This window comes from Neovison vison, chromosome 7, assembly GCF_020171115.1.
Source record: "Neovison vison isolate M4711 chromosome 7, ASM_NN_V1, whole genome shotgun sequence".
NCBI classification, from domain to species: Eukaryota; Metazoa; Chordata; class Mammalia; order Carnivora; family Mustelidae; genus Neogale; species Neogale vison.
The window spans coordinates 5,180,173-5,203,862 of record NC_058097.1 but is presented as its reverse complement, the minus strand read 5'-3'; the positions used below and the strand labels follow the sequence as shown (position 1 = coordinate 5,203,862).

At 46.9% G+C, this 23,690-nt stretch overlaps 1 protein-coding gene across 1 annotated transcript in view; it reads left to right on the top strand.

Annotated features, from left to right (window-relative positions):
* Positions 1-23,690, top strand: part of CDH13 (cadherin 13) — a 1,000,495-nt gene that overhangs the window by 377,715 nt on the left and 599,090 nt on the right. Inside the window, exon 3 of the mRNA XM_044255654.1 lies at positions 7,241-7,449. Coding sequence (XP_044111589.1) covers positions 7,241-7,449 — 209 coding nt within the window. The remainder of the gene's footprint in view (positions 1-7,240; positions 7,450-23,690) is intronic.

The window sequence follows — 23,690 nt, the reverse complement described above, 5'->3', positions numbered from 1 at the left end:
TATGGAGGGGAGGGTGACGTTAGGGCTTGAGGAACTGAGTTATGTGTCTTTGGAAATTGGGCTATTGATAAGGTAACTTCTTTGTTGTAAATCTCAAGGACATTTGTAAACCAAGAGAGACTCCTGCCTTGCAGGACTGTGATCTCTGCAAGATAACCATTTGCTCTTCTTTTAGGGCAGTCAGGGATGCCTGTGGAATGCCACACATATTACCAAGGGGAATGGGTGGAGAGGGGGTGCAAGGCGCCAGCCCCTGCTCCGTTCTCAGCCAGTCTCCTACTCCCTCATCATATGTTTTTAGGACCATTTGGCCATCTCTGTTAAGAGTGTATGGATCCTAGACTGACCCCCAAACACCTATCAGAGTAGCCCAAATTCCCTATTTTAGAGCCTACCTATCCACACGAGCAGGACTGATCTCTATTTTGTGGATAAATTTAAATCCAGTTGCATTCCCTTATTTCCTGGGATCATAAGACAGCTTAATTTGCTCACTCACACATTTCAAGATGGTAAGAAATCTATGCCTTTGGATTTTCAACCTAAAGAACCACATTCAATCAAAAGAGAAAAAAAAAAGCCTAAAATCAAGGTCAGGAAGATTAAGCCCCTTAATTCACGTGCCAAACTTCCCATTTCAATTGTGGTTTTGTCTCCCAGCTAAAGTTTGTCTTTTTGTGACATTTGCATTAAGCCCAGAGGACATTTTGAGTGGAAACATGCTGAAAGCATAATTGAAACGCTGAGTGGTGCCATTTGTCTAATTTGCATTTTTCCCCCAGGTGGGGAGTTTTCTCTCCCCATTTCTTCTCCTGGGGTGTTCAAAGATTATCTCAAAGAATGATGTTGTGCAATTGATTCCAATAAATCCCCATGTACAGTATATTATATGTATATACATTTTTTCTTTCTAGAAGCTATTTTAAATGCCACAGTGGTAAACTATGTACAGAAGTCCTTGGTAGGTCCATAATCGTACAGATCCTTTCTTTTCTCCCTCACATGGAGATTTTGAATACTTGTCCACAAACTTTATTGTTTATTAGAATTTTTCCTTCCGGTTATCCTGATAGTGTCATTCCCAGCTATATAGAAACAGACATTAAAGAAAAAATAGGCAGACATAAACTGTTCACTTTCATCCTTAATGTGTTCTTTGAACTCTGTGCCTCCAAACTTGCCCTGACTTGATCTCTATTAAAAAGTTTGAGCATCACGGATATTTTGGTTGTGTCAACAAAGTTATCAAATGAGACAATGATGCAGGGATAACGCTACCCATTCCGATCTTTAATGCGGACTTTCAGGGGAGGTTCTCGTCAGTGGGGAAGTAGAATCTGTTTTTCTAGGAGGAAGAAGTCAAGTAAGACTGTGGTAAATTGTTTCTCTTTTGATTATGAATTCCTCATACACTTTAGATCTGCCGTTCAGATATTAGTCAAAGCTGCTATCACAGGCGAGGTCAAGGTTATTCTTTTTCTAACGTGTGCCTCTTTCTCAAACTTGCCAGGCATGAATTTACCTAAATGAGAGATATGCAGAGCACAATGTAGCCCAGGCCAGCGTTTCAGGAAGGTGGAACCCACGTCACTCTGAGGGCTTCGGTGCCTGCAAGGATACACATGTCTTTATTTGACTCCTTAGATTTAATTCAACTTTATTGGGGGGAAAAAAGAACGGACATCTGGCCCTTCGATATACATTATAAATGTTATCTTCAAATAATTTTGTGAGAATAAATAATGTGAGAAAAATAAAAGAAAAATATTAAGCGGATAATAGATCAGCGAGGAAAATACAGTGAAAATATGAGGCTGGACGCGAAGTGTTTGAAGGAGGGAGTGTATCTGCCCAAATAGACTAGTGTGAACTGCGTGGCCTTCCCCATCTTCAACCTCGCTAAGTCTCAGTTTCTAGAGAAGAAACGAATTATCTACCTCCAATTGGTCATGGGAGGATTCAGTGCAATTATGAGTGTAAAGCTCTCCATGCAGTGCTGTGCTTTGAGGAAAAACATTACGTTAGATTGGTAGGAAGTTATCTGTACAAACAATCCATTTAAAGAACGTTTCATGAAACATTGTTGAGTCTACTATGGGTGGGGCCCTGTCATTTTGCTTCTTTGATGTCATCTTTTCCTTCACTACCTCTCATGTGGGACAGGTAGGGTTTTGGCAAGAAGAGGAGGAAAATTCGAAACTGGGCAAGGTGGGACCAGAATCCTCTGCCTCACTCCCTTGGCCCCAGCAGAGGTGCCTTGAGTAACCATCTCCATGGTAACCACAGCTGGCCCATCAGGCCAGAGCTTGGGTACCTGACCAGAAAGGACGGAAGGACCCAGGAGGCAGGTGGGAAACTAGCAGGAAGCAGGAAGCTATGTGGGAAAAGGAGAAAAATGTAGCTTCCTTAATGCCCACAATTACAGAAGTCAGGAAGGTAATAATTCTTATTCGTGGAGGACCATCCCACGTGCTTTATGCATGTAGGTTTATTTGATCATGTTGAATGCTCACCATAAGAGTTAAAATACCTATGAAGGAGGTACTATTACTTGTCCCACTTTACGGATGAAGACATTGAGGTTCAAAGAGGATGGGTGGTCCACCCAAGGTCACAGGGCTGCTACACATGAGCCAGGTTTGGAAAAAGGGCTTAGAAACCTACCATTAAAACTGCCCTTTCTTCGGGCACGGGAAGAGCAGTTCCTGGCATGCCGGGTCCTCAGCCTCCTCTCTGTGCCAAGGATGGCTAGGAAATGTGGATACCTGGCATCCGTTGTCTGAGATCCTGGTTCTTGGCCCTTAGCTGCATTAAATCCATCTGGGGAACTTTAAAGAGATACTAGTGCCCAGAACCCAGCCCAGCCCGGTTATATTAGAATCTTGGTCGGTAGTTGAACAGGTATTGCTATGTTTTAAAATGCTCTCCCGGTGATTCTCAGAGCCTTGAAAAAACCATAGTCTCAAGGATCTGCTCCTGAATTGGTAAAGGTGCCTAAAACAGAGACCTAATTTTGCAATCCTTACTTATTTGATAGAGCCGCTGGGAAGAGAGCTAGGCTATACTGCGTGCCTACCATGTGCCAGATCCCGACCATGGATGTGGTCTCTCAATACGCCCTCATCTGGGATCTCTGAGAAGCCCAGAAGGATTAGCGAGTGGCCTTCAGGGGTCAGGATGGGGCAATTGCCCTATACCCTCTTACACCTCAATTCCCAGGAAATGGATGTGCTGAGGGCTTAAACTGTAGCGGTAGACAGGTGCACTAGGGACAGGTTCCTGCTTTCTCTGGGGATATGTGAGCGAGTTGGTCAATCTCAGGGACTCAGTCTGTTTTCCTGTAAAGCAGAAAATGGTGCTGATAGAGTATGCATTTTCCTTGGGGCTGTATTACCCCCAAGCGGGCGTTATGAAGGAGGGGCAGAAGTTTGCACTTTATGTGTGTGTATAAAGCACAGAGGCACATAAGTACACAGACACAGAGTCTATCTGCAGCACTGACATTTCATGGCCGTAGTGGTGCCCAGGTAGCTCATCTGGTTAAGCACCTGACTCCTGATTTCAGTTCAGGTCATGATCTTAGGGTCGTGAGACCGAGCCCCAAGCAGGGGTCTGCACTGGTTCCTGCTTGGGATTCTCTCCCTCTCCTTCTGCTCCTACCCCTGCTTACACTCAATCTCTCTCTTTCTCTCTTGGAAGGAAAAAAAAATTGCAATTTCTTTAAAAACCAACAAAGCAATTCATGACAGCAGTGGCAATTAGGCAAACAATTTTAAAATCCTGCGGGGTACATCATGGGGAAAAAAAGTTGAAAATGCTGCTGTTGGTTAGAATTGAGACAAAAAGGAGAGGCTAATGTAGAGTCTTTGGCCCATGGCCTAGCACGCAGCTGCCATTCAGTAAATGGTAAATGTTGTTCCTGTTATTTGTCAAAATATTCATTCATTCAACATGCGCAGACTGATCCCAGCTTTGGGACTCTACACGGCATTACTAAGATTAGGAAGAAAGTTAAGGTATCACATTTGACTTCACCAATGAGCTAAGTCAAAGCTAGGCATGGGAAGGCAAGTGCTCTCATAAATGGATGCATTCAGGGTCTGGGGAACTCAGGGGACAGCAGGGACATTCATTTCCTACCCATCTCCAGTGCTGGGCTCATCCAAGACAAGAGTGGACGAGGGACCTTCTTTCTCAGTCCCTGCCCTTGCTCACAGCAGCTTCTGCTCCCAGCATTAAAGAGGTACATGTCCCCAGTCTGCCACCACTAAAGTATCATTTTGCCCCTGGAGAGCATTTAAGTGTCCTCATCACGGACGGCCTCCTGTATGCAAAAGCGCTCTGTTCATTGCTGGAGATAGAGGGATGGATAGAAAAATAAGATGAAATTTCTGGTCTTGGTTCTTTTTTCAAAAGAAGATTTATTTGTTTATTTATTTGAGAGAGAGAGAGAGCAAGCACACACAAGCAGGGGGAGGGGCAGAAGGAGAGGGAGAAGCAGACTCCCCGCTGAGCACGGAGCCCATTGTAGGGCTTGGATCCCAGGACCCTAATTAGGATCATGAGCTGAGCCAAAGGCAGACGCTTTGGTTCTGATGAGGAAAACAGATACATAAAATGGGGATATTGATATGACATGATACGGAAGATCCTGTGTGCAGGAAACTCAGGGACCATGAGGAGGGCGTTTGGACAAGCTGCGGAGCGGACTCTTCTAGAAATGCTGAGAGTTAACAGGCTGAGGAAGGCAGGCAGTAACTTCTGTGCAGAGGGAGCAGTAGGGGCAGAGGGTGGGAAAATACAGAAGGCAGAGGCTGGCGCAGGGATGAGTCATGTGTGAGGCATGGAGTGAGGGTAGAGGCCAGAAGGGAGGCTGATGGACAGCTTAGCCATGGAGGACCTTGACCACTGGCATCATTTGCAACGAGGGTCTGTATTTGTATGAAACTCAGGTAGTGGCAAGTTGGTTCTATAGTTGTGGTGGGAGGGTCCAAAGCTTTCTTCAGGGAGTAAGTCTTGATGTGGCCTTCCAAATCCCACCTTTCCAGCTTATCTCCATTCTCTCTGTTCGTCACTTTCTCCCTTGCTCTCGTGCCCATCTCACTGGCTTATTTGCAATCCCGTGAGTACCACTGGACCTTTGCACATGCTGTGGCTCTTTCTGCCTGGAGTAGGTCCCCTGTTACTTACAAGACTATTGCACTAATGTCTCTCTCTCTGACTATACTTCAACCCAGGGACTGTGTCCCTTTACTCAACATTATAAACCCAGCATCTAGGGTTTCTAGTAAATAATAATGGAAGGAATTTGTGGAGGCGGGAAGGAAGAAAGGAAGAAAAGAAAGGGAAAGGAAGAGAAAGGCTGAAGTAGAACCCCACAAATTTGTATGCCTTCCCTCACCCCCAGCCCTCCCCAGCTCAGTCTGTCTTGCACCCCTCCCAGAGGACAGGGCCAGAACCAGCCAGCATCCTGGCAATCCAGCAGGCCCTGATATGTGAACAATGTGTCCCCAGTGGATGAATGCTAATCGATAGTAATGAAACAACGTACGTGTCTCTCCTTCATAGTTCACCCTCAAAAACTGAAACCGGGCATGCCCAATTCATCCTGGCTACCACGATGGTCAGAGGAAGTGAGCCAATGTCTGAGACACCCAGTGGTCCCCTTGTGCATCCGCAGATGACCCTGAAGCTGAGTGGACAGCAAGGGAAGGTGCCGAGACCCTGACACAGAGGAGGCTCAAGAGGGCACCCCGTGGTGCACGTCAGGGCAGGGAAGGAGCCCAGCAGCAGGACAGACAGGGTTCACGTGCCCTGGTGTTCAGGTTCCGATGAGGCTTTGGGAAGGCTGTGTTTTATATGAGGCTGAGTCTTTACGGAAACATGTCGTTGCAAAAGGCAAAGGGACCTGGGCTCAAATCTTGGTTTCGTCATGTGGGGCACCTGCCTTGTCCTCTCCGAGCCTCAGTTACCTTACCTATAACCTGGGGTCTGCAAAATACACCTCATTCGTTGCGCAGATTAAATAAGATAATGCACGTAAAATGCCCAACACTTAGCCTCGCATGTGGAAAAGGTTCAATTCACATTAGCCATTATCATTATCAGCTGATATGGTCATTATCACCATAAGAATGATCTCCCAGAACAGAAAGATCAGCTCAGTTCATCAAATATTTATATGGCTTTAACAGTGTGCTCAGCCCGAGGTAGACGTTGTCACCAAAGACACGCAAGAAAGTTCCTCGTGGCGATCATTTGAGAGCCCCGGCCTGGAAATAGCCCCGACGGCCATCAAGAGTGGAATAGATAAATTCATTAGAACCACGTACTGGAATCCTACCCGGTGGTGAGGGTTAACTGCCCTGAGTCCCAGACACACGGGTGACATGAGCGTATCAGTAAGCGGGAGAATCCAGACCAGAAGGAGCACGCACCGCGCGATCCAGCTTGCAGGAAGCAGAGATTGGGGTGGGGGGGCGGACAGACCCGAGGTGTTAGAAGTCGGCGTCGCGCATCCGTCAAGGAGGAGGCTGGGGCTGGTGCGGGAGGGAGTGGGGAGGGCGGCTAGTATTCTGCGTCCAGGCTAGGCCCCGGGTATACGGGCATGCCCGCCTTGGGAGAGTACATCAAGTTGTTGGTTCTGATGTATGTGCTTTTCCCGCATCTGTGTCACGCTTCAGTCAAAGGTTTACTAGACAAGCTAGACTTTTCAGCAGAGAGCTACGGAAGCAGAAGTGGGGTGAGGAAAGCAAGCAATTCTGTGCTTGCCCACAGGAACAGCTGTTTTTTCCCTTTCCTTCCCAAACACGACCTGACCTAGCCGTCTGACTGTTGGAATTCTGTCCACGTCCCTCCCGCCGCTGCGTTAATCCGGGCCGGGCATCCTTGGTACAAGACCAGACTAACTGGTGTTCTTGGCCTCTCTGCTCTCTCAGACTGCCCTCTGGAACCCCGAGCGGCTGTCTGAAAAGATCCCGTTTATCCATGCACCGTCGGTGCCCGCCTGGAACACGGGAGGTGATCAAGGGCCGATCTAGAATGGAGGAAGCTCCCCAGCACAGGCAAAGCCAGACGGCTACAAGGGGGTGCCGTGGGATAAGGGGAAGTGTTGTTAGATCTGCATGGGGAGCGGTCACCCGCATCTGATAGTCAGAGATTTCTCCAGCACCAAGCGGCCCGACCTACTCACACTCTTCCCGATTTTGTTCACCTGCTCTGTTCTGTTTTGTCTCCCCAGTGACCTTCAGTGACTGCGAGGGAAACAGCAAGGTACACTATGAGGTCTCAAGCCCATACTTCAAGGTGAACCATGACGGCAGCTTAGTTGCCCTGAAAAACATAACTGCGGTGGGCAAGACTCTGTTCGTCCACGCCCGGAGCCCCCACGCGGAGGACATGGCAGAACTCGTCATTGTCGGGGGCAAGGACATCCAGGGCTCCTTGCAGGTAACGCCGGTGTTTGGGATAAACTGGGTCCACAGGGGAATGCGGGGATCTGGACGTCTTATGCGGAAAATGGCTCTTCGGTTTCTTATTGGCCAAGACGTTTTTGTTGCCGCAAATGACAAAAACCTAACTCAAAAAACTATCGGGGCAGGAGTGGTACGTGAAAATGTATCGGCTAATGCGGCAAATATTTCAGGATAACTCTGCCTTCCGTCGTGGCTGTGTACCAATTCCCAGATATGCCATCCGCCTTGATCCCTGCCCCTGTTGTGGTTCTGCTTTCCTTCTGTTGGCTTCACTCTTAGACAGTCACATCCCTCTCTGCCTTCCAATGTGCAGACCTCAGAAGCTCCACTTCATGTTCCCCGCCTCAGGTCCCCTGGGAGAGCTCTTCTTCCTGACGATGCCAACAAACGCTTGAAATCAAATCTCACCGGCTCCACGTGTCCACCCTCAGACCAGTCACTGTGTCTACTGGGTAGCGATGCTTTAGTTGGCTAAGTCTGAGTCCCTGGTCTTATCCTGAAGCCAGGGTAGAGTCAGCCCCACCTAAGATATACAGTCGGACAGTGGAAGATAGGTAGTTACGTGAAGTAAACGAGCGTGCTGTTGTCTGAGGATAGGGAATGGTGCTTGGCAGGCTAGGGGCACGGCGGCCCACTGACGTGTATGGCAAGGCCACCACTGCATATGGCACCGCTCCTTTGCCACGTGCTGGTGCCTGTTCCTTTCCAGATGCACACGTATGCTGATCCTTGCACCTGTGCACAGGTTGACACACTTTAAGAATGCCCTTTAGACTTCCCGATTGTGTCATCCAGAGACTTTTGCTACTGTAGACTCACCTACCCGTCCTTCATCAGGAGTTTAAGGACTCTTGGTTTCTTGATGGAAGGAAAGTCACACTACAAGACCCAGACAAAACAATGGCAATAATAATGGTGTGTCCCCAACTGGGTGTGGCAGGGAGCCTTTGCTTCTGCTCCATGGTCGGCTCTTAGCCAATTTTTCAAAGCGTTGATTCTTGCTGCCTTCTCCATCTGCCATGCTCCCCATAACCTTGCTTTATCTGCTCATTTTGTTCAGCGGTGGATGGTGGGAGTGGCACGAACACTGATTCTACAGCCCAGGAGCAGAGATAGAGACGGTCTGTGTGATCTTGAAAGAATCCTCAAACTCCTTCATCTGCAGACTGGTGGGGCGAAGCAGTCTGGGACGGCTAATAAGTGGCAGGTGCATTGCCCCATTCTGTCACCATATTCATGGCAGACATGGCTAATTATCCCCGGCTTGACCTGAGTATCGCTCCCAACACAGTGCTTCTGGAAGCTACTACCCATTGATCATTCACGGATATTTTCAGGGATGGACTGTATTCGCCATGCCTGGACCAGACAGACCCCACGATTTCCCTTCATATCTGGGAGTCTGAGAGTTAAGGGTAGACAGCAAGCTAAAAAGTGAATCTATAGAGTGCCACTAATATTTTCAAAGGAAACAGGGTATTGATGAATACATCCAGTGTGGAAACCCACCGGCATCCCAAAAGCAAGCTTTTCTCTTTTCTCTTCAGCCATGGTCATTTTCACAGAATCTCTCTAGCTTGTGATATAAATGACTTGATAAATATCTAGAGTAACAAAATTGCTGGGATGTGTACCACAAAGTGCTTCTTAGAAACAAGTAAATGGCACAGAGATTCACGTACGGGGGTTTGTGTGTGGGGTGGGATGGGATGTGTTCAGACGGACGTCGTTCATCATGATTCACGGCTCGTCTTTTTTTTTTTTTTTAAAGATTTTATTTATTTATTTGACAGAGAGATCACAAGCAGGCAGAGAGGCAGGCAGAGAGAGAGGAGGAAGCAGGCTCCCCACTGAGCAGAGAGCCCGATGTGGGGCTCGATCCCAGGACCCTGAGATCATGACCTGAGCTGAAGGCAGCAGCATTAACCCACTGAGCCACCCAGGCGCCCCATGGCTCGTATTTAAATCCAGCACAGTGTCATACTGTCTGTCCTGCTTAAAGCAGAGCAGAGGGAATTCTGGACCCTTCCCAGGACAGACTCCACCTTGAGAGGCTCTGAGACGTGGGGTTCAATACAGAGACTCGGTCTTGAAGAACTGGCCTCTTGAATCCCAGAGAGACACCCTCCTGGCGGCCGGGCCCCTCTGTCAGAGCCCACTGTCCGCAAAGCCTGGCGGCCATTGGCAGTTTCTTGCAAAGCCTGGTGGAGGCTGCTGGACCACTCACTTTGTCAGACCCCAGCAGAAAAGGGCCCTCACCTCCTGCCTCCGGTAATTTCATGAGGTTGGAAAATAGGCCTTGTGAAGCTGTCCAGATGTGTCTGTCATAAAAAATCTCAAAAAATTAAAAAGAAAAAAGAAGATAGGAAAAAAAAAAATAGCTAGCCAGGGAATTCCTCCAAGGAGAACACAGTCCTTAAGAGAGATTTGTTCGGTATTTTGGAGGCTCTCCTACGTGCAGCCAGCCGACCAGCTGCTAGAGAGGGGACACAAGGAGCACCCAAGGCAGCTCCGATGCTGGGTCAGGAGGGAAAGGGACTGAGTATGATGAAAACGCACCACGCGGGGCAGCAAGGCCGACTGCTGCTCTGTGCCTTTAGAGACCAGATCGGGCAAGGAAACTGGGCTGGAACACATCCGGCGTGTTCGTGGCCATCACTGTCTGCTGGGGGAAGCGAGGGAGAAATTATATTGCTTAGGACTCTCAAGTGGGTGCTTTAATGTCCCTTGTTTTTAACCCTCACAACCACCCCCCCCAGTAGGGCTGCTGACTTCACCCCTTCCTCCTGATGTGAAAAGTTGGCCAAGATCCCCGAGCTTGAAATGGGCAGAAATGAGAGTGAGATCTGGCCTCTCCATTGACACATCCACTCTCTTTCCTGCCCATGGGTCAAGAGGTGGGCGCACAAGTCAGAGCCATACGGTAGCAATGGAAGAAACCAGTCAGAAAACGGGTGGTCGGGAAAGGCGCTCGATTTGCCAGGCTTGGATATGTTGAGTTGGTGACTCCTAGGGACGTCTTGACAGAGATGATAGAAAATATGGGACTAGATCTTGGGTAAACACTTAGGGGGAGAACAGTTTAGTGGTAGGGCTTTGGCTTTGGTGTTGAACTCAAGTGGTTTCAAATTTCCACTCCACCACCTATGACCGTGACGTGGGACGAGCCAGCCAACTCCCTAAACCTCAACACCCTTCTCTGTGAGACAGGGGTAAACTCAATCTGCATCACAGAGTCATTCTGTTGGGCCCCGCCCAGAACACCAGGTGACTTATCCCAACAATGGTGCCATATTGGAACCTCTCGAGAAAGAATAGGTACTGGGGGTTCAGTGACCCCTCTGGGCCCGGGAGACAGAAAGCAGAGAATAAGGGCAGGAGGAGAAAGTGAAAGTGAAGGAAGAAAGAGAAGGTGCGTTCAGCAAGGGCACTGGGGTAACCATGGAGCCGTATCACAGGGGCTAATTTCACACCACTGTGTTTTGGAAGGAAGGACTCTCTGAGATGAACGGAACCCCAGTAAGGCCCAGCTCCATGGCAGTCACTAGAGCTCAGATCTTTAATAACACGATGTGTCTCTCTTATTTGTACCTGCTGCCTGTGACCCCCTTCCACCTGGAAATTCTCGACCTGTGAAATCTTGTCGTTAATATCTTAATTATAGACTCCCGAGCTGCCTCTGCACTTTGAATGGGCTTCCCAGAAGCTAGGACCGGTCTCTGTGGGCAGTGTTAAGACCGCCGTAGACCGGAGAGGGCAGAGGACCGCCTTAGTCCCTCGTGATCTGACAGGGGAGGTGGGATGGGTATGGAAGGGCCAAGGCTTACCATGTTTCCTGGATGGGTTTCTACCCTGGGGAAGGTCATGATGAGTTCCAGTCACGACTCTATGTCTGGACAGACGGTAGCTTGTCCGCACCAAGTCTGCTGTCCCTCTCTGCCGGACAGTGGTGAACGGGAAGACAGCAGAGTACTCGCCTTTATTTGTCTATTTCTATTTTGGACACAAGCCTCCAAGGGTTGATATGGGCACGCTCTGCTTCGTTCCTTAGGCATCTTGGGCAGAGGTGTCTCCCCTGCTGTGCAGATGGGACTCATCCATCCCAACCTCACGTCTAGCATAAAGAAGTGTTTTTAAAACCATCTTTGCATTTAGTTTTTCTTTCTGACTGAGGAAATTGTAGCTTCAGTGACTGTAGATTATAGCAAGGAATACTGACTTCGATTACAGAACTGGAAGAGGCCAGGCTGGGAAGTAAGAACGTCAGGGAGAATGGAGAAATTGACTTTGAATTCCAGTCTGAAAACTAAAAGACACTGTGCCCGCCAGGCTCGTCTTGAAATGTGGGCGTCCACTCTCTAAGCAGCTGTAGAATTTTGGTACCCAGGACCTGGACAGCGAGTCCTCAAGAAAAGAGCAGAAGATGTAAGATGTGAAAGGAGGGAGAGGTGTGGTACCCTGCGGGCTGCCGGCTTGGAGCCAGTTCCCACACCGGGGCTGTGTTTTAAGTGCAGATCTGATCACTTTACTCCTTGCTTAACGGGACCTTGCTCATCAGCCCTCCTGGGCCCTGGGATAATATTATGCCGCCTTCACAGATGTCTGGAAAGGCCCGTCACTGTCTAGCGTGGCTGGTCTCTGCACCTTCCCTCAAGTCTGCTTTTCACCTGTAAGGGGCTTGACCTGCTGAAGTGCTTGACCTCCAAGAGCTTTCCCTGCTCCCTATGCTGAAGGAGGATCTCCCTTGGTACCAATGGTTCTGCTCCTTCATGACCTTCTCAGTTTGTAAATTATGCATTTTTTTTGGATTCCCTAATCCCCAGTAAGACTGCATCAGCTCCCCGGAAGCTGGAATATAGTCAATGTGTCCAAGGCTCTATCCCTGGTACCCAGGACAGTGCCTGACATATAGCAGGTGTTCACTGAATGTCTTTTGAACAAATGCCCGAGTAGAATGCACGACACCTTCCACACTACTCTCTGCATTGAACTCTGGGCCCCTCACTCCAATACCAAACCACCATGGTTTCTTGAACTGGCCAAGCTCGCTCTCCCATTCATGCTGGCTGCCCCTCTGTCTGGATTAGGTCCCTTTGCTGCGTGGCCAGCACCAACGGACATGGCTACCTCCTTTGATACTTCTGGACCCACCAAGATTTCTCTCCCTTAGGGACACCTCTCTGACTGTTCCCCCCCAGATCATTAAGTGTTTTTTCCTCCATGTTCCTCATAGAACCCCTCCCCGCTCTCCGATCATACCACTAAATTTTAACTGCCCATTTGATCTGTGCTGGTGCCTGTCTCTGTTCTGAGCTCCTGAACTCAGGGACCATGATGCCTTGGTTCCCAGGCTTATACTTACCACTCTGCTCCAGTCCCCTCAGCTGTAAAAATGGGTTCACGACATTATCAACTTCCTAGAGACGTTGTGAGGATTAAATGAGTAAATATGCACAACGCATTTAGAACAGTGCCCAGCACAAAGTACGCGCCGTGACGATGGCAGCCATTCCTCATTGCTGTATCGCCAAAGCCAGACGATAATAAATGCTTGGCAAATGAGCCTAGCGAATCGAGACCCCCCAGCCCTCCCTCCCCTGCCCATCAGGACCAAATTCTATTTGGTCTACAACCTGGAGGGCATGTAGACTCCCACGTGAACTTACTTCATTACCATTTCACTCTCAGGTGTCCACTGGTTATGAAACGCGGACTAGTCTTCCCGGACTCTTCGTCTCTACGGGTCCACTTAATAAACACCAAGAGACTGGGCAGCGTTTAGAAGTTAATTATGAACAACTCATGCCTGTTCTCTAGAAGTCCATACGTGGTGTTCTCAGTAAAGGGAAACTGGTCTCTGAATGAAGTTGCTTCATTAAATGTAAAAAAAAAAAATTATCCCCCCCTTTTTTTGCCGTGTAAAACATTCCCCCCCAAAGTGAAATGGATAGAGAAAGTTATGGGAGACATGAAGAAGCTGAATGTATAGGGCTTGTTTATCTTGGCGGCTCACTGTCACCAGGAACTCTTCATTTAAAAGACACAAATTTGACTCCTAATCCAGTTTTTAAGAATTAGGATGGAATTAGTTCCCAAAAGATAAAAAGAGCCATCAGAAGGAGGAGCAACTTGGGAGGAAATAGTTGTTTTGCTTTGAATGTTTAAGACAGGGAGATTCAAATTAAAACCACATTGAGATATCACCTTACACCAGTTAGAATGGCCAAAATTAACAAAACAGGAAACAACATGTGTTGGAGAGGATGTGGAGAAAGGGGAACCCTCTTACACTGTTGGTGGGAATGCAAGTTGGTGCAGCCTCTTTGGAGAACAGTGTGGAGTTTCCTCAAGAAATTAAAAATAGAGCTTCCCTATGACCCTGCAATTGCACTCCTGGGTATTTACCCCAAAGATACAGATGTCGTGAAAAGAAGGGCCATCTGTACCCCAATGTTTATAGCAGCAATGGCCACAGTCGCCAAACTATGGAAAGAACCAAGATGCCCTTCAACGGATGAATGGATAAGGAAGATGTGGTCCATATACACTATGGAGTATTATGCCTCCATCAGAAAGGATGAATACCCAACTTTTGTAGCAACACGGACGGGACTGGAAGAGTTATGCTGAGTGAAATAAGTCAAGCAGAGAGAGTCAATTATCATATGGTTTCACTTATTCGTGGAGCATAACAAATAGCATGGAGGACAAGGGGCGTTAGAGAGGAGTAGGGAATTTGGGTAAATTGGAAGGGGAGGTGAACCATGAGAGACTATGGACTCTGAAAAACAATCTGAGGGGTTTGAAGTGGCGGGGGGTAGGAGGTTGGGGTACCAGGTGGTGGGTATTATAGAGGGCACAGCTTGCATGGAGCACTGGGTGTGGTGCAAAAATAATGAATAATGTTTTTCTGAAAATAAATAAACTGAAAAAAAAAACACAAGAACAGAAAAAAAAAAATATATATATATATAAAGCAGGCCACTGACAGCCCAGCTGTTGAGGCTGTGCTGGGCTCATCCTGTACCTCAGCCCCGCGGGGGGTCCGGGCTGCGCACCCACTGCGCACCCTCTCGGGTCCACACGCTGCACACCTCGCAGGACTGCAGGTCTGGGGGCTCCAAAGCAGCGGCTGGAATCCCACTGTCCCCGCACATGTGCGTGGTCTGGGACATTCAGCCGAGCTGGATATGATAGCGGACCGGGAATGACAGATTAGATTAGATCCCCAATTGAGATCTAATCACACATTTAGTACTTGTCCATCATGGGACTCTGAAAAGTCACTTACACCCTTTGAGGTGGTTTTCTCATCTGGGAAGCAGGTGCTGTATGGATACCCAGCCTTGTTTAGATGCCAGCGTGGGGTACCCGAAAGATTTTTTTTTTTTAAGACTTATTTATTTATTTACTTGACAGAGATCACAAGTAGGCAGAGAGGCAGGCAGAGAGAGAGGAAAGGAAGCAGGCTCCCCATTGAACAGAGAGCCTGATGCGGCTCCATCCCAGGACCCTGAGATCATGACCTGAGCCAATGGCAGAGGCTTTAACCTACTGAGCCACCCAGGCGCCCCCACAAAAGATTTTTTGAATATCATGCCTAGCCTGGTGCCACCAGAGGGTCTCAGTCACAGGCTGCTGACTCTTACTGGAGCTATTCAGGCAGTTGCAGTAACCCCTGTACATTTCTCGCCCATCTTTCCTGATCTCACACGCTCTAGACTAAAATATTTATGCACTGAATGCAGAGCTGGGCAAAACTCCTGACTGAGATAAACTCCAGTTTTATCAGCCCGGAGCTACCCATTTCAGTCCCCGTTTGCTTGGGGCCTTACACCAGCCAACCTCCCGGGCCCCTATCATGCCCCACGGAGAAAACTTGACTTGGTTTGTTGAGACCATCCCTGAGAAATCGAGCCACCAGCTTTTGGAAATTGCCTTGTTGCAAGATCTTATCACATTGACTGGGAGTGGCTTGGAGTCTGTCAAGCAGGTCCAGGGTATCGACCTCGCGCCCATGAAATGTGTTTTACGACCATTGCAGTGGAGAACCAATCTCGTCATTTGCGGTGACCATAAAGGCCCCTGGTAAAGCTGTGGGTAGACTCTGATTTAACACGTGTGGTAGCTTCAGAACCCCACGTAGGATCACTCCGCAATGGCAAAAGCCTCCCCATTACTATTAGGAGAATGTGTCCATTAGACTGTCGCCCAAATTAGGGAAAATATGTAGCGTGAAAATTATGGTACAGATCCAAGAATAAGGTATTAGGCTGGTACATTTTGACACATGCCTAAATTGTTCTGTTTATGATTCTTAGCTCCGGGATACTATTCAAATGCAGATAAAAAGACATCCTTTGATTCATTAATTTAAGTATATAACAGATTGCTTTGTGGGTCAGAACTAAGAAAACTGTATACTGAAGATTAATTTTAATTAAAATGCTTGGGGAAAAGTAACTGATCCCATGGAAAGTCTCCCTTACTAAACAGTTTCCTTTTGGCTTGTGAAAACTCAAGATTTCATGGTCATGCCGTAGTATGGCCCAACAAAATCATGTGAGCCACATATGTAATTTTAAGTTTCCTTATGGTAACACATACATACACACACCCAATATACACATGGGGAATTAAGCTTCATAAACATAGATTCTGTGTGTCTGTGTGTGTGCGCCAGAGAGAGAGAGTTTAACCCAACAGAGATATAAAACCCAAAAGATATAATATATGATTTCTTTAAGATGTTACCATGTCAACAAGTAAGCAATGTTAACATAATTTATGCAATTTTTATATTTTCCTATTTATACTAAACCTTTGGAATTCAGTGTGTTTTCCATTTACAGCACATCTTAATGTAGATTAACATAGATTTTTAAGTGCTTACTCGTCACAGGTGGGAAATGTCTTCCAGTGGGACAGGGTTTCTTCCCCAGAGACATTTATGTATTTTGAAAGAGGGAGGGAAAGAATCACTTGCGGAGTGCCAACTACCTTCAGGGCACAGTCTTAGACGCCCCCAAGCATGCGTCTGTTTCTCTGATCCTCATAGCAGACCTGCGCCGCTCACGGTCCGGTTCCGACCCTGCAGATGTGGAAGGAGCCCAGGTCAGGGGAGCACTTGAGCTCATGTCCTCATTCGCAGCAGGCGGCAGAGCAGGGACCTGGACCTGGGCCTGGGCCTTCTGATTCTCTGCAGTCACTGCTGTTTTGGTAATACTGACATTTACAACAAAACTGGCGCTTTTCTATTCTCCTATAAAGACGATGAAATGACATAGAAGAATTAAAAAATGGTTAGAAATTTAAAAAAAAAAAAAAAACTGAATCCAGAGCTGAGCAAAACTCCTGAAGAAATTTTAGGTAGGTGGACAAGACCTGTGTGGTCATGACGCTTTTCAGAAACTTCCATCATGAATAGAATCTTGGAGAAAGAAGCTTCGGGAAACAGCATGAGGTGTCCCAAGTGTACATGTCTTCTCAGCCACAGGTTCCTTTTATCTCAGACTCTAGCTCATTCGCCTTCTTGGTCCTAGAGTCTGGGGAAAATGCCTTACATTTATTTATTTTTTAAAATTATGATTTAAAAGATTGTTTCCACACGCATCCCATAGACTTGGTCCTCACGACAGGGCTCGAAGCAGATGGTGTTCCTGGTGTTTGATGAATCAGGAAACGGAGACTCTTACCAGTAGGAGGGTGGGCCTCGGGTCCCAGAGCTGGTCAAGCGGTGCCCTCAGGCCTCTGACCTGCAGTGACTCCCTGGGTCCCGGGTTCGAGCCGCCGCTCGCCTTCCGACCGCTGCGTGGGCCTTTTCAAGTAAAAGCAACAGAGAATCCTCAGAGATAAATTTTCACCTGGCCTCCTGGAAGGAATAAGACACTACGAAAGAATCACATTGTCCTGGGCTCCCCTGTCTCGTCTTACTACCCTCAACCAAGTACGCGTGTGTTCTAAGTGGAAACGTTGGGGCGACCACCTCTTTTCAAAGCCCCTCTTAGCTGGCACGTGGGGGTACCTGGTTACCGCGGCTCTGTCGGTGTGGCTGCGCTCCTCAGAGAAGAAATGGCACAGGGAAATCCAAAGTGATTAGAAACGTTTTTTACAAATGCAGAAGCGGGCAATGCCTGGGTGGCTCAGTCCGTTAAGCGGCTGCCTTCGGCTCAGGTCATGATCTCAGGGACCTGGGATCGAGCCCCATGTTGGGACCCTCGCTTGTCAGGGGTCTGCTTCTCCCTTTCTCTCTGCCCCTCCCCCCACTCATGCTCTCTCTTTTTCAAATAAATAAAACCTTTAAAAAATAAAAATGCAAAAGCAAACGAGAATTTTGAGGACATCTTAGGTAGGTGGACAAGACACGTGTTGTCACGACACGTTTTTGAAACTTTCCTCATGAACAGAACCTTTGGAAACAAGGACCTAATGGAAACAGAGCAAGATTTCCAAATGTAAATGCCTCTAGGCTACTCTGTGAGAGCCTGGTCCTCATTTCTGATTGAAACCGACAAAAAACTCCACACAGCCTTCGATATGGACCGTAGCTTTCTCCATTTAGTTCTTTGGTCTCAATACTTGAAAATTAGGGAGCAAAGGAACAGGGAAAAGACATCTTGTTCATTCCATCCCCAGCACTTGGGTCTGTCAGATGATAGGGTCTTCACCCAAACTGTTAAGGCAGAAGCCTGAACATTTGGAAAAAAAATAGCAAAGAAGAGCCTTATGGCCTCGGTCACCCCTCTCCGGGCTGCTGATCTCTGTGGCTGGGCTGAGTTCCAGATAAATGGGAGGGCTGCAGCTCCCTTTGGGACACACTACCGATGCTGTTTGACCTTTGACTCGATTGTTTCCAGCAAAGCCAAGTGTGGTGTCAGGGTTTCATACAGACAAACAGGAAGCATTTGCCACCTATGCCCACAGTCTAATCTCATCAGGGTTTGTTAACAAACCTGGATCCTGTTAACAGAAATAGAACTGCCCAGGCCTGTCCCCCCTGGGGGTGCTACAACAACAATGCCAATAGTGCCGACATCCTCCGGGGGTCCGGGAGGGCCAGACATTTTCTTCTGTCTGTCTTAATAAGACAAGAGACAGCAACAGTCACAAAACAAATATCATGTGTGTGTAGCCATCCAAATATGTTTTTTTAATATCATGATGAATTTTTTACAAAAAAAATAGATTTTTGTTAACACTTGCTCTTCTTTTTCTACACGAAAAAAAAAAAGATCAATTCTAAAAAAAAAAAAAGAGCTTTAAGTAATACCCCATATACAGTCTCAGAATTTGACATATCTGTAGACTCACACATAGCAGAGAAAATTCACATGCTGACAAAGATGGCATCTTAAGGCTCTTGGCCAAGTCTCAGTCTCTAGACTGGTGAACACAGCCAGTTGGGGAGGCCTTTAAACGGAGAAAGAGCTCCCCCATGGGATGGAGTAAGACAAACATTCCAGGGCTGCCCAACACCAAAAGGGCTTAAAAAAATTTGAGATCTTCCATGAATGGAAAAATATCTTCCATGAGTGAGAGTCAGCCTTAAGTTGGACTGAGCTCACTGCTCTGACCCTGCTGGCCCCAGTGACTTCCCTCCTGTCTTCTTATAATTCAGAAGGGGCAACATGGGATCTTCCCTTTGGTTCAATGTCTCCTCCACCACTAAAGGAAAATAGGCCCTAAGATCCAACAGGGGGCTCTTCCTTCCGCCGCTGATGTCTACACAGTTTCTCCTGCCTCCCCGATCTCTCTGGAGATCAGATAGTCTCTAATTTTCCATCTTTTTTGCAGCAAATCCTTTTGACAAAAGGTGTGTATTGTCAACCAACCCCACCATAGGTCAGGAAAATTGGGCTTCTGTTGATAGTAACTTTTTACAATCTTTTCCTTTGAAGTCACAAAGCTATGAACAGTGCTGGTTCTCCAAGAGACTCCCGGAATGATCTGAATAACCTAACCATGCTATTTCCGAAGGCTGCCCCCTGCCCAGCACTCTCACCAGATGTCTGCGCATGCCCCTGTTTCTTTTTCAAGCCGGGGCCAGGAGATTTAAGACAGAGAATCAGGATGCATTGTTTTCTTCCTTTCACTGTCCATTCTCACAAACCCCGGTTAACACACATAATTGAAGGTCGACTCCTTTTTTACTCCAAGTTTCTTATTCAATTTGGAGCTTGTTAGCAAAGCCTGAGCCGTAAGAGCGTGATCATCAGTCTTTTTGCCTTGTTTTCTCATGACTTCCTCTTTCACTCAGACCTTTGGATAATATTTTCTCTAAAGAAGCAAAAAGGAAAATTACGAAAAAGATCCAGAAACTGAATCAGAGAAAAATCAATGAAAATAATAGTAATAGTAATCCCCCCAGATTCTGTATAAGTCTTACTATTTTAGTGATGGTTTATAGGGTAAAATAAAATCATATGCTCCATAAGGATAGAAGCTGTAACTGACTTGCTCACTGCCATGAATCTAGCAGTTACTATAATACCTGGCACTGAAAACACTCTCATTGAATGCGTAAACAAATGGCAGAAATGGAATGGCTCTTGATGTTAATGCTGATCATAGCCAGCATTTATGTAGCTCCAACTGGGGGCCAGCCACCCCTCTCAGTGTATTTCTTATAATAAGTCATTTAATCTTTACAGAAACTCTATGAAATAGCTACTATTACCTGCATTTTACAGATGAACAGAGTAAGAGTAGGCAAAGACCTTGACTTGTCCATAGCCCTACACCTAGAATATTTTGGAGCCATGCTTTGTGCTCAGAATCTTCAAAAAAGCATTGAAGAAAACATCTGATGCCTTTTTGGGTCAAGATAGAGAAATATGAACTGAGTATTATTACCAAATATTAGTAAGGTAAATTGAGATGGGTGGAAGAGCTGCAACCCAGAGTCCTGAGAGGTAATCCAGTCAGCCAAGAGAATGGTTTCTATGCATGCGGCCAATGGCGCTGGCTGATTGAGTTCATCCCCAGCGATGGAAATAAAAATATGAAGACATGGTTTTTAGGGTATTACTCGCAGAGCTCTGGGATTCTAACTGGGTGATAGACTTGAGATTCAAAACCAACTCAAGTATCTGTAAGGATGGGCTGAAATTAGCAAGGCAATACCAGTCCGTATGGATGTGACGCCCCATTTGTAGGCAAACAGAGTTCCAGAAGGCAGGGGAGGGGAGGTGGAAAGGACGTGGTTGATGAGGCATTCAGTTTTACGGAGCCAGGGCAACTCCTTCTCTGCACACTCTTGCCTTGACCGCTTCTCTATTATTCACCTTTAATTTATGGTTCATCTCCTTGAGCACAACTCCAAGACTTTGCCATGTGTCCTAAGCAGTAAGCCCTACCCCACTGCCTACGACTTCCTGCGGCTGGCCTTGCATTTCTCCGCTGTATAAAGTTTCTCCTCCAGCTTGAGCTTTCCCAGTCCTTCTTGCACCTCTACCCACCTCCAGTCTTTTCCTTCTCTCGCAGAGGAAGGATGCGTCTTTGATCTTCACTTGTGCTCTGGAAGCCCCTCCTTTGTACTTCTGTTTTCATCATGGGCTGCCTTTTCTTGGTATACCTTCTGTTGTTTCCTGCTCTCTGAATCCTCCCCCTCTTCAAACGTTCAAATCTCCCCAGATTGAACAAATTTCTCCCAAGCCACTGCATCTCTTATCACTGCCCTTCCCTTCCCCCAACTTCTTGAAAGCATAGTCTTCACTCAGCCTCTCTACTTCATCACAAGTTCACACCTCAGCGCTCCAAGATAGGGCCCCCACCCTCAACACTTGGGGGAGATTGTTCTCTTTGTAAAGTCATTGAAACTAAGCTAGTGGGTTTCCTTAAACCTTTTTCTTAGCCTTAAGCCCACTCGAATTCTCTGAAGCATTTGGCAACTTATTTTTGACTTTTTTAAGTTTTATTTTATTGAAGGGAAATTTATTTAACATGGAATTAACCATTTGAAGTGAACATAGTCATGACATTTAATAATCCATGATGTTGTGCAACCACCAGCTCCGTCTAACTGAAAATACTTTACCATTCCTCCAAAAACCGTCATCCTCATCAAGGATTTGATCCTCACACGGACCCCCGCCGCCAGTCCTCCCAACCACTAATCCACATTTCGTTCCTAAGAATTTACCTGTTCTGGATATTTCACCTAAATGGACTCATGCAACATGGTGACTTCCTTCTTCTGCTTAGCATGAGGTCTTCAAGCTTTGTCCACATTGTAGCGGTGTCAGGGCTTCATTATTTTTCTCTGCAGCTGAGTAGCAGTTCTTTGTTCCTGAGTTGTTTATCCGTCCATCCGCTGTTGGCTGTTTGGGCTGATCCGCCTTTCAGCTGTTGTGGATAGCGCTGCTCTGCACATTCGTGTGCAGTGTTTGTTTAAGTACTGGTTTTCAGTCCTTTCGTATTTATACCTAGGAGTGGTTGCTGGGCCATATGGCAATCCTATGTTTAACTTCTTGCGGAGCCACCAAACTGTTTCCCACAGCAGCAGGACCATTCTGCATTCCCATCGCAGCGTTTGGTAATTTTGAAATGCTCTCTCCTTTGCCTTCAAAGACACTGTACTCTCCTTGTTCTCCCACTCCTTCTATATATGGCAACCCCTTATATTTTCCCCCTCTATCTCCTCTTCTTTCTCTTCCTGCCATGGGAGGCACCCATCAGTTTCCTATTTCTATTCTCCTCTGCTGTTTTCCATCACTTTTGACAATTTCCTGCAACTTGGTAGCTTTAAATATCTCCTCTTTGCGATGTCTGCAGTTTCCTGGCTCCATTTCTGACCTTGAGTTCTTCATCCCCACCTGCTACAAGGCATCTCCACCTGTATATTTTCCTTGCCTCTCAAGATGTGTTTGTGTGTGTTTGTGTGCACTTACTCTCATAAACCTCTAAACCTCACATTCCTGCAGTCTCTGCTTCTTGTGACGTCATCCCTGTCTTCCCAGGCACTCAAGCTCACAACTCAGATTTGTCTTTGATGTACCATAACCTGAGGGGGCAGTGACATTTCTCATTCTTTCTCTTTTCCAGGTTTTTTTTTTTTTTAAGATTTTATTTATTTGGTGGGCAGCGCAGGGGCGGGGGGCACACATGCAGGGGAAGGGGAAGAGGGAGAAGCAGAGTCCACTGAGCAGGGAGCCTGACATGGGGCTCGATCCCAGAACCCTGGGATCATGACCTGAGCTGAAGGCAGACACTTAACTGACTGAGCCACCCAAGCACCCCTTCCAGGTGGCTTTTACCGCTCTACTGAACAATTGGTTTAGGCATCATATCCTTTTATCTGGTCTATGACAGGGCATTATGAAAGGAATCTCTATTAAAGCTGACTTCCTCTCTTCCCTTGTGACCCAGCCCACATGCCTATTACTGCTGGTCTGTCTTCCCCAAGAACAGCTGGAACGTATCACTCTCCCTTCAAAGACTACCAGGGACTTCTCATGCCTGCTGAGCAGCATTCAAATTGACCCCCAACTGGCTTTGTCATTTTCACCCATAACTGTTCCCCATCAATACTGTGAGCCTCCCTCAAAGTAAGCTGCTTATCCCTCCATGTTCACTTAAATGATATGGTCTTGGGAGCCACCTGGGTGGCTCAGTCCATTAAGCATCCAACTCTTGGTTTCAACTTAGGTCATGATCTAAGGGTTTTGAGATCAAGCCCCGTGTTGGGCCGTGTGCTCAGCAGTGAGTCTGCTTCGGATTCTCTCTCCCTCTTCCCTTCCCCCAATGTGCACTCTTTCTCTCTCTCTAAAATAAGTAAAATCTTTTAAAAAATAGAATATGGTCTCTTCCACACCTGTCTTTCAGGAGGTGTAAACAGTTACTAGAGACTTACTGTAATGAGAACCAGATTAGGATTTGTGACAGTAGGGGAACAATTGACTTATGATTTAATAATGTCTATTTTAGCCAAACACATGCTAAATGCCAACAGGTGAGCTAGTTGTTACAGATTTCTTTTTTTGATATTTGTAATTAATCATGACGAAAATGACACTACAGAAACATAATATGCTGATGAGTCTTATAGGTCACATAACTAAATATGATGGGGTTAGGGGGCACTCTGTAATCTGGGCCTCGTTAAAATGCTCTGGACCCTCTTTCAGCGTGCTAGGGTTGCCACTTGAAGTGAGATGTCTTGGGAAATCTCTCCTTACTGACCACCACCACCAGTGAGCCTCATTCTACCTCCCATCA